The sequence below is a fragment of the Dipteris shenzhenensis genome, chromosome 25 (assembly GCF_047967505.1).
Source record: "Dipteris shenzhenensis isolate YYH24624 ecotype China chromosome 25, Dip_SZ_1.0, whole genome shotgun sequence".
In the NCBI taxonomy this organism is placed as follows: Eukaryota; Viridiplantae; Streptophyta; class Polypodiopsida; order Gleicheniales; family Dipteridaceae; genus Dipteris; species Dipteris shenzhenensis.
This window is the reverse complement of record NC_141620.1, coordinates 34,557,614-34,568,810: the sequence shown is the minus strand read 5'-3', so window position 1 is coordinate 34,568,810 and position 11,197 is coordinate 34,557,614. Positions and strand designations below refer to the sequence as shown.

The 11,197-nt window shown below is 43.7% G+C and overlaps 1 protein-coding gene across 3 annotated transcripts; it reads left to right on the top strand.

Annotated features, from left to right (window-relative positions):
* Nucleotides 1-958: 958 nt before the first annotated feature.
* DPMS2 (dolichol phosphate-mannose biosynthesis regulatory protein-like protein) lies at nt 959-11,175 on the top strand. Of its 3 annotated transcripts, XM_087396600.1 has the most exons (4): nt 959-1,122; nt 1,229-1,334; nt 9,689-9,851; nt 10,815-11,175. In XM_087396600.1, exons 2-3 carry the CDS (start codon nt 1,245-1,247, stop codon nt 9,848-9,850), a joined length of 252 nt encoding a protein of 83 aa, XP_087252726.1. In that variant the 5' UTR covers nt 959-1,122; nt 1,229-1,244; the 3' UTR covers nt 9,851; nt 10,815-11,175. The 3 variants fall into 3 exon arrangements, with proteins under 3 accessions (XP_087252726.1, XP_087252727.1, XP_087252725.1); XM_087396601.1 differs by lacking the exon at nt 10,815-11,175 and having other exon boundaries at nt 959-1,073; nt 9,689-10,132; XM_087396599.1 differs by lacking the exon at nt 10,815-11,175 and having other exon boundaries at nt 960-1,122; nt 9,689-10,125.
* The last annotated feature ends 22 nt before the right edge of the window (nt 11,176-11,197 follow it).

Below are 11,197 nucleotides of genomic sequence, written 5' to 3'. Positions count from 1 at the left end.
CGACATTCGACTATGATTATAACTATTAACACCAAGTAATATGCTAGTATCTTATCCATTCGGAAGACTTATCTTGGTGCTAATATTCTCGACATTTATATTCTCGGTGTTAATATTATCGGCATTATCTCCGCACCCAAGGAAGGGCCCATTCCCTTGGATTATAACTTTTCGGGGAAGGAAGCGCCTCTGCCTCCCTTCCCACACTATGTGTGGTTATAATAATTATATATTATATATTATCATGTAAATATTTTCAATTGCTCGTCCATTCAAAATTGTTTGTTTTCAATCTGAATTCTTAAAGCATTCCTCTCTTTTAATGCATGTAATTGATGCGAGGGAGCAAGGAAATCCAAGATGGATGTAAGATTGAAGGACGACGACACCTTTATTCATATGGTTTATTCCATGTGACAATGTTGTATAGACTGATGGAGCAACAATGGCAGCATGGAGAATACCAACAATGAAGGAAAAGACTAGTTTATTCATGACTAGAGGGCCTTTATAAAGGCAACTGATACAGTGCATGTGCCCAAGGTAGAGCACCTCCAAATCCATAAATTACTCCACTGATCTCTCAATCAGACCCATGAATCTCTCAATCACACCTAATAGAACCTTCTACCAACTAACTTGGTCACATTAACCACCATGTGGTGACACACAAACTCACACTGACCTTCTACCCCTCGATATAAACCCCATTAGATCAATTTGTCCAACATAGACTTCAATGAGGATAAGTTATTGGATCTCACCTCGGGCATTTGTAGGGAGGATCGGGTCTTGACGGACCTTGTGTCTCATCTCATGTCCATTTTCCTCATTCGCTTTTTTCGTGAGAAATTTGATAAAATACTAGGATCCAAGTACAATTTCGAGTTGAGTGGGGCAAATCTAGTTTTTGTAATTGCATAAAGCCTTTCCAAGGAGGCAAATTGTACAAATCCAATGTGTCAAAACTCAAATTCCATAATTTATCGATCTTTTTTTCACGGCCATCTTCCACACAGACATTCTGTGAGATATCTTCCATGTCGAATAGGACCCCAGGGACAACCATAAAGGTCAACGGTGTTTGGTTTCATCATCAGCCTAAAACACTAATCTCGGCTTGTATACCCCTCTCTGCACTTTGTATAACATGGACAATCACTCGTATCGATCTGATATGGCTTCCTGGTCATAGCGTAAACATCATCACTGCATTTGGTTTTTACAGGTTCCAACGGCTAGCGATGGAGATCGGAGATCGAGCTGTAGGATTCTCTTTGCTGCTATTTAGTGTCTCCCTGTTTGCTTACTACACATTTTGGGTGATTATTCTGGTGAGTCTCTGCTTGACTAAGCTCTTTCTTTCTCTTCCTCGGTTCCATAAGGGATCACAAACACAATTTTACTTAAATTCATCGGCCTGCGTTGTCTACAGCGGAATTTTTATTAACTATGCACCAATGGACGTATTTTCTAGAATCCATATCATTCCTTGGGATTCCATCTCTCTGTTCTAGAAACATACATTATGATCTACCTGTAGTTGCATGCATAGTTCAAGCTCAATTATGTCTACAAAATATGACAATCGGATTTTAAAAAAAAGAACTAACCGTATCATCCAAGCTAGGTCCACAAGGTTAAGAGGTTGCGTCCCACAGGAAAGGCTTTTATGGAAAAGATGAGATTGCCATGGAGTGCTTCTTTAAAAACCTAAGCCTTCAATTAGAGTGCTTTCAAGTTTCTTGAACCTGCGTACTGGTACATGCAACTAGACATTTCAAGTGGAGTCATACCTTATTAAACTAACAAACATATTGATAAGGGATGCATTTTGAGCTTACTTCCTGGTTGTAGCCAACTTGAGTAGTGGCAAGGCATCCAGATCCATTCTCTTGATGGAGTTAGACCTTATTGAATCGACTAAGATATTAATAAGAGATGCATTTTGATATACTTGCTACGTTTAGTGTCAATTTAAGTTTAGTAGAGCCTTGGAAATATTTTTTGAACGTACTGTGATCTCTAAACTATGTTTTTCTTAAGACTTTGGAAATGTCACTTCTCCTCAACATAGGGTTTCTAAAGGCAATGCTAATGTCACATGCACCCCTGCACTTGGGTGAAAAGTGACACACTGGCTACATCGACAAGTGCATTATAGTTCCTAGATAGGAGATTTTGTCGTATGCTGTGACCCCTTTGTGAGCCCTTGTCCAGGGACAGTAAGGCACAAGCTACGTAGGTCAGTCTCTCAGCCTTAGGTCAAGTCAGTAGTCAGTTCTTGTTCACTAGTACCCACTGGACAACAGTAGGTTAAGTGTTTCCATCTTATAGTTTAGGTCTTTGCCTAGGTTAGGTGTCCCTTTAGGGTCCCCAAAGGCTGGACAGGTAAGCAGGGAAGGCTGCCCAAAAACTCCCCGGTAACATGCAACGGTTATCTGATCGTGTAATTCACAACAAGACCTTCTTTAAACCTTTAGCGAGGAATGAGCATTGTTTACCATAGAGACGAGAAGGAGATGAGGGTAGAGAGAGTAGAGTCGACAACCGATTGGGTCCCTGTACCCACTGAGGGCCCCCACCCCCAATCAGGGGAGAATTTGCTTTATACTTGGAGAACTGAGAAATACAAAGAACACTCTTCAAGAGAGCACGGAACACGCTTCTGAAGAGCTCACTATGCACACGTATAGCAGACCCAAAGACCTGAGAGGCAACGCCGACCAATACTGAGACCTTGATGATGTCCACACTGATGATGTAGGACGCTTCTGCAAGGCAAGGAAGAGGCTTGTGCTGTCTACCGGAATGTAGGGTTACTGCGTGAGTGAGAGAGTGAAAACTAGAAGTGATAGATCCTATGAGAGAACTGAGAGATGACTGAAATATATGTAAACTGTAAAAGAGAGCTGAGAAAGCTGAGGAAACAGTGTCCAAACCTCTCTCCGTTTGCTGGTCCAAACCTCCGACTGTTGTGCTACGTGGTCATTTTCAGATCAGGCTGAACTGATGGCCAAGGGACTGAGGCTAGAGCAGGGCCAGATTTGAGGATCTCATGGGCTGCACAGGAGGCTGAAGTGGAGCTGTAGGAGAACTGAAGGCAGGAGCAAACTGAATGAGAAAACAGGGCAGCCAAGGGGCCCTTTTATAGGGCTGGACTGAGCCAACCTGTAAACAGACCGACGCAGTCTGTTTTACAGACTGGCTGGCCTACAACCAGCCTATAAAAAGCCCTCCCTCGCTCATTTTGTATGGTTGTGTTGAGATCCTGAAAGGACACACAATCAAGCGCCATGGAAGGGTCAGGAAAAGATTTCAACCGCGAAGACTTTAAAGACTACCAACAAGATACGCTTCCGCCAAATGCTCAAGAAGTGATGGCGAACCTTCTAGAGCAGAATCGGATCCTGCTGCAGCAACTCGAAGAACATTCATCCCAGCTGGAAGAAAGCAGAAGGTAGCTGGACCAGACAAAACGACGTCTGGAGGAAAAAGAAGCAGAATCCCCTGGAGTGATCTTCAACCTATAAACCCACTTGCATGGTAGGACTTTCTGGCCTGCAGGCAACTGCACTAGATTCCATGTCTGATTCTTCTCAAGAGATTGCATCTCTGAAACCATGGCTTTCTGCCAATTCTTTGCGTCCTCCCTCTTCATGGCTTCTTTAAAGCACGAGGGTTCACCACAATCTGTCACCATGATGTAATCATCAAGTGCATTCACCCCTGGAACAAACCTGTCAGGCATCCGGGACACCCTGGTGCTCTGCCTAACCCAACCATCTTGATTAGGTGGCTGATTTGCTTGCTGTTCCTGCATATTTTGGGGCTGTACAGCCTGCTCTGGAAGCACATCTTGCTGAATCTCAGGCTGCATTTGTGGCTCTTCCTGTGGAGGATAATATGGAGCATTAAAAGCCGGAGGTGGCTGCTGATTTTGACCATTTTGGACAGCATTTTGATTGGCATTTTGTGGTTGTCCTGGAGGTCCTTCCTCCTCAAAAATGACTCTTCTCACTCCAATGGTATTGATAGGCTGTTTTTGCATCCTATCTTCTCGAAAAATCACATCATTGCTCCTCACAATCTTGTGAGATTCAGGGTTCCACAACCTGTAACCCATCTCTCCATTGTCACCATACCCAAGAAAGATACACTTGCGTGACTTTGGGTCTAATTTGCCGCGTATTTCCCTTCTGACATGCATAAAGGCATGGCAGCCAAACACCCTGAGATGTTTGTAAGAGGGTGGCTTTCCTGACCACACCTCCTCAGGTACCTTCAAATCCAAGGCCCTGTTGGGTGACCTATTGATGAGATGTACTACTGTCTTAACAGCTTCTGCCCAAAAACCATGGGTCAATCCTGCTTGTGAGAGCATGCTAAGAGTCCTCTCTTGAATGGTCCTATTTGCCCTTTCAGCCACGCCATTTTGTGGAGGATTGTAGGGAGCGGGCAAGTCCCTCTTTATCCCCTTCTCATCACAAAATGTAGTAAATTCCCTTGAGAGGTATTCCCCTCCATTATCAGACTTGAGGCATTTAAGCTTCTTTCCTGTCTGATTCTCAACAAGTGCCAACCAAGTCTTGAAGACTTTGAACACATCACTCTTATGCTTAATGGGATAGACCCATATCTTCTTGGATGCATCATCAATAAAAGTGACAAAATACTTGGCACCGCCCAAAGAAAGGTTGGGCATTTCACATACATCTGTATGTACCAAAGTTAGGACTTCTTGCTTAACATTTCCAGCCTTTTTATGGGCTGATTGCTTATGTTTGCCATAAATACAATGATCACATGCTGAAAAATCAGAAAAATTAAGTCTCGGCAAGTAACCCAAAGAAGACAATACTTTCATTCCTTTCTGGCTTATATGGCCCAACCGGCTATGCCACAATGAAGTGTGTGGCTGCTCGGTCACATGGATTACATTAGCATCAACACCCTCAACATACAATGGATACAAGGTGCCTGATTTGCAGCCCTTGGCCACAACCATATTTCCCTTAAGCACCTTCCACATAGAATGACCAAATTGGGTGAGATACCCTGCATCATCAAGCTGCCCAGTGGATATTAAGCTCTTCCGGAGCTGTGGCACATGTCTCACATTGTGCAATACAAATTCAGAACCATTTGGGAATTTTAGATGCACATCCCCAATGCCAACAACGTCACAGGCATAATCATTCCCAAGTTTCACGCATCCTTTCTTCCCTGCATCATACGAAGCAAACCACTGCTCATGAGGAGTAACATGATAGGATGCACCTGAGTCTAATAGCCAATCCTGTGCATATGAGCCATCATTGGCCACAAGAAAAGAACTATCACCAGAGGAGGCAACAAGTATGACATCGTCATTATCTTCATCACTGCTAATCACTGCATTGAGCTCCTCAAGTTTAGCCTTGCCATTAGTGTCTTTGGCATCTCTTTTCGCATCTTTGTCCTCTTCTTTTCTTTCCTTATCCTTGCCTTTGTTTTTCAGCTGAAAACAGTCCCTTTTAATATGCCCCTTCTTATGGCAATAGTGGCATTCAAGGTCCTTCCTAGGACGGGACTGACTGCGAGATTTCCCTTTATTTTGGTTTTCCCCTCTATTTTGCTGCCTACCTCTGCCCACAGCCAATGCACTTGCATTCTTATTTTCACTGCTATTCTTACGCCTCACCTCTTCCTGCAAAAGAGCGCTTTCCACATTTTGGCATGACAATTCTGTGAAGGCAGGGGCTGAATTGCTTATGGCTGTAGCAAAAGTATCCCAACTGTCAGGGAGGGTACTCAAGAGAAAAATGGCTTTCACCTCATCATCAAAATTCATTTTCTGATTTGTGAGTTGGCTGAATAAAGAGTGAAACTCATTGAGGTGAAGTGAGAGGGCTGTCCCCTCTTTCATGCTTAGTTTCATGAGCCTCTTCAACCAAAACACTTTACTAGCTGCACTCTGACTCTCGAAAAGGGACTCAAGTTTTTTCCATATGCTGTAAGCGGTGGCTTCATTCTCTACATTGAAGTAGATCTTCTTAGAGATGGTCAAAAGAATGGTACTCTTGGCCTTCTCATTCATGGTTTCCCACTGAAGGTCACTAACTTCATCGGGCTTGATCCCTTTATACTTGATAGGCATATTTTGATCTTTCTGGACCAACACATTGTATATTTGCTTCTTCCAATAAGAGAAATTTGCATTCCCCTCCAACTTCTCGATGTTCCAATAGTTGCCTTCGTTGCTTGAAGACATGATGATAAGCCCAAATAGAAGCAAATAAATACACCTAAGGCACAGAGAGCCTCAAAGTCACGTGCTGTGACTAAATGCAATGTTGTCCACTCTCCAAAACTGTTTAAAAAAAAACAGTAAAAGAAAAAACTCTAAAAGTCCCCAAATCTCTTCCAAAATTGGCCTGCACTTGTACAAAACTGTCACAAAGGTCCCCGAGCCTTGACAAGTGACCAAATGTCACTGTAGAATGAATGATCAAGTGACACAAATATCCCAGATTGTTTAGCAGGTGTTTGGGCAAACTCTCCCACCTCAAATAGGCATATGAACACTGTCACAAGGCTAAACTCAGAACTGAACTGAGTTTTCACACTCTCCAAGAGTGTACAAATGCGCTGTCCACAACAAGAAGCATTTACCCAAAACTGACCTGATTGCAAAATCTCCTCTTTTGTCAATGCATTTGACACATAGACATGTGAATCCCCTTCCAAAACTGTCTACAACAGCCAATGACACCAATTTGAGCAAAAGCCCCTTGTTTTGGCGTCTATTGAAGAGAAATTTCGTCGAATAGGCATCCACAAGTGCGTACAAGCACTCTAGCGTCAAAAGCCCCAAATTTCTTGCATGCAATTTCCGAGAATGCACCACGATGTGCACCAAATCCTCAAATTTCTGCCCAATGTGACCAAATGTCACACAATCCAACTGCCCACTTGACAAATGTCAAGTGTACCTGCGAACCATGTCTTAAATACCTCGAAGAAGGATGTTCCCACGCACGAGATTAGCGAGGTCACGACCCACGAAGGGCGTAGAACAGCAGCGGAACGCGACCCAACGAAAAAAAAGAACGCGTAGGGCAGTCAGAATAAAACGCGTCCGTATCAGAAATTCCTCGTCGTGCACGCTGTACGGAACGTACGGACCTTGATGCTGTAGCGTCCATATTAGAACTTCCTCGTCGTGCACGTTGTACGGAACGTACGGACCTTGACGCTGTACGGACGAAGCCACCAGTCTGATACGGGAAGCAGACGGGGAACTTCTGGGCTGAGGGTGAGGACGCAGGATAGAGATGATGAGCCAAAGCTCTGATACCAGTTGAAGCGAAAGCGAGTGGAGGAGAGCAAGACCAAGACCACAAGAGTGGTGGGTGTGAATCGAGAAGCGAGGGCACACCACAACCCTCAAGAATATATTAGGATAGACACTTGGGTGGAACCGGTTCGGAGTGAACCGTGTTCACACTGTAACCTGTAACAAAAAAGTTTACATGAGGTGGCACAGGGCCTTAACCCCAACACCATACCACCAGGTGGCATTGTGAAGCCTGGGATCTGCTACTGGGCCTTGGGCTACGCTATGAAGCAGGCGCGCGTCCGCGACTCAATCCAGGATCAAACCTAGCACCTGGGAATGAAACTTGCTCCCATCGGCTCCCTGAGAACTGAACCCCTGGGCCCCTTATATAGACTCGGGCCCCAAGCGCCAAAAATATCGAGGACCTCTAACTGGTTCGTACCCTTGCCACTCAACCCAAGAATCAAGCCTGCCTAGCTCTAAGCCTCCCCAGGCTACGTGAGCTAGTCTTGTGTACCCAGTACACGTCAGATACCAATCCGTGCACATGACACCAGGAGTCGCTTATGAGGCTCTGATACCAAGTTGATTTAGGGACTGTTTGGAATCTCTCACTGATCTCCCTCAGACACAGCAGTGAACACTCATTGAGAGTCACACAGATTTACAGCATGTGGAGACAGAATAGTACTGTATATTCATCCACCAAGCATGGGAGAAACTGCTTTGAAAAGAGCCAAATACATCCAGCCAATGATGCTGGGTAAATTCAGAGTCAAAGAAGAGTGCTCCTACTGACCTACAGAAGAGAGAATCTGCCCCACACCACAATCCATGGATTTGTTGAGTAGAGGTGGACAGAAATGTTTGCCTATTTATAGGTAATGCAGGGACCTGGAGTCTGCTGAAAAAATGCCGATTGGTTAGTCTCGACTTTGTCTGCAGATCCACCGACTCAGACTTGACCTGTTTTGGTACATTTGTGGTCCACAGATGCAGGCACCTACTTCCCGGGCTATAAATAGGCCCTGGCAGTGGCTTAGACCTGCTGTTTTTTATGACCAGCTCTAGCCAGAGATGCCACATGTGGACCCACGACAGTTCAGCTGCTGCTCCAGGACTTACCAGTCCACCATACATGCTGTAAGCCCTAATCCTCCTGTCCAGGTATGCTCCCTACCTACAGTGACTTGACTCCTTGTCCTCATTTGGGGGCTGGGTCATTGACACTCAGTGCTCACACACCATGGGTCCACTCAAGTAGACGAGACACGATTTTGCAGTCACGTGGCACTGTAGCGATATGAGGATCTGCACTATCCTAACACAATGTCCTAGATACTATGAAATTAGAGGGAGATTTCACTATCTTTTCACCTATGGATACACGATTATGAGAAGAAGCCTTGAATAGAGATGCACAATGTCCTAGATACTATGAAATTAGAGGGAGATTTCACTATCTTTTCACCTATGGATACACGATTATGAGAAGAAGCCTTGAATAGAGATGCGGATGCATGCTTCACACATGGGGCTATCCCCCCATTGGACATGGCCCAAGATAGTAGGAGTTGAGGTTGCCAACAACATATCTTGGACACGTTCCAGAGACACCACAACTCCTGGAATGGGACATTAGTCGGGCCCACACAGAGCTTAGGCTACTACACACAACCTATGACATATGATAGGAACCCGCATGGAGTTGTAGTTCCTTGGTTCGAAGTAGTTTTTTAAAGGCGTGAGATACCTCTAGTTCCATCCATGGGGGGTGCATTCTCTTTTTTCTTGGTCTCATAGGCTTTTTTGGCCTTTTGCAGATGTTAATAAATCTTTCTTTCTTTCTTCTTTTTGCCCCCATCATCACCAAATGACAAGCATGAACATACGATTTGTCATGCCTCTTTGTGTGCTTGGGCTGTTCATGTTTACACATGGTCACACTCTTTCAACACAGGACATACTCGTTAGTGAAGGGACACATCCCTTCACCACGGGACACCTATTACTGAAGGGTTTTGCCCTTTCATGCAAGGGATGCTCCCGTTTGTGAAGGGATGCACCTCTTCACCTAACGGATGTACACCCCCTTACTTGAGGGGCACAGCTACAAAGAGGTTCTCACTGCCTTTATTTATGTAAAAGTCCCTAGGGATGGTGTAGCCTCAATCATAACATTTTCATTTGCTTCATGCATAATAAGAAGGTAATTTGGCTTCCTGGATGAAGATAATAGTTTTATGTGCAAGGTGTATCATTTCATAGGTTGCTTGCTTATGTGGGTTTATTCATATTTTTTCAATGTGCTCAATTGCTTCAATCAAAACTTTGGAGTTTACTAACACAACTGTTATCTGGTCACAGCCTTTTGTTGATGAAGATCACTTCATTCACAAGTATTTTCTACCCCAGCAGTATGCGATCATTATCCCCACATTTGCTGGTGTCACGCTCCTGTGCTTTTTGATGATTTTTATTGGGGTTATTATGTTCAAGGGGAGGAAACCCAAACCAAAAGCAAGTTGAGGTAGTTCTTCACCTCATCACATGCCGTCGGCTGTGCTGCTGGATGGTAATTTATGGGAATCTTTTAATACTTGCGTACAGTTAATATCATGCATATAGTCTTAATGTATTTCAAATACAGAAACCACATTGTCCTTTTGACTTTGTGTAGTGAAATGACCCCTCAAGTGGATGGGCCTGTGTTTTTCCCTTCTAATTATCCGGCTGCTGTAGTGATGTTGAGGAAACGACTGTTTTACTATGTGCTTGTTGACATGCATTCTATACATTTACTTTGATATGTCCATAGTGAGCAATATGTGACACTTATGTTAATTTGTAGGAGGTGAGAATTGCATGTTTGCTTGTGTGTTTGTAGTGCTGGATTTAGAATTGAATGTGCAGAGAGTTTGCTCCAGAAATCACCTGTTTAATCTTGTCAACAGTGCATATGTGTGAATTCTTTCTTTCTAAGTTCCAACGTACACATGTAATTGGTAAGTTGTTGCATCCTTTTTTCATCACATTTGTGTGCACGTATCTCTTTTCCATGCTTGTGGAGGATTTTGATATGTTCAATTCACCACATTTGAAAGATGTAGAATGGGGAACTCGGAGTCCCAAAATGGGATGGTCTACAAGGTCAAACTTTGGTTGGAGTCTTGGAGTCAGTGTCATACGTTGATGTGGGGAATGATTTTCCTGTGTATCATGAAGGGTTAGCAGCTGCTCCAAATTTGTGTTGTGCAAGCTTAAAAGAGAATACAGCATGTCATCTCAAAATGTTCCAGTTCAATCTTTGCTAAAATGCGGAAACTCATCCGTTTATAAGGGTGCAGAACAACTCGATGTTTGAACTTAATTTTGGGGATTATTAATACGATAATTCTCAACTACATGTGTCTCAGGTGTATATGGTGCAGTATATTCATTATTGGATTATGATAATGCTCATCTACATGTTCTCATGGTGTTTGTGGTGTAGAGAATTATTACATGGTCCAGAGAGAATGGTTTCCATTCCATCCTGGATATCGTGACTCAAAGAGACTTAAGACCTTGAGATGAGGCGAGAATTGAGCTGCCTTGAGTTGGAGGGGTGTGAGGATTGGAGTGCAGCTGAGAAAAGTCGAGAAGGCTTGACAGCTTGACAGGCTGCATGGGCATATTCAGCTTTGGAAGTTATTGGGTCGAAAAGAGCTGGTCCAGAGGACAAGTGCTTAGTACACTATTCAAGTAGACTATTGAAAAGTAGACTGCAGCACAGCAAGTAGGAGGGTTTTAAAAATCAACCAAACAGAACAAATACTATTTGGAGGATCGCAGCAAATACTATGAAAGTGATGAGCCAGATAATTTTTAAAAGAA

What these genes read in the sequence shown, in the direction of transcription:
- DPMS2 (XM_087396600.1), top strand. Translation starts at nt 1,245, where the DNA reads ATGGAGATCGGAGATCGAGCTGTAGGATTCTCTTTGCTGCTATTTAGT. An exon ending in CATTTTGGGTGATTATTCTG is followed by an intron (nt 1,335 to 9,688) that starts GTGAGTCTCTGC and finishes ATCTGGTCACAG; the next exon opens with CCTTTTGTTGATGAAGATCA.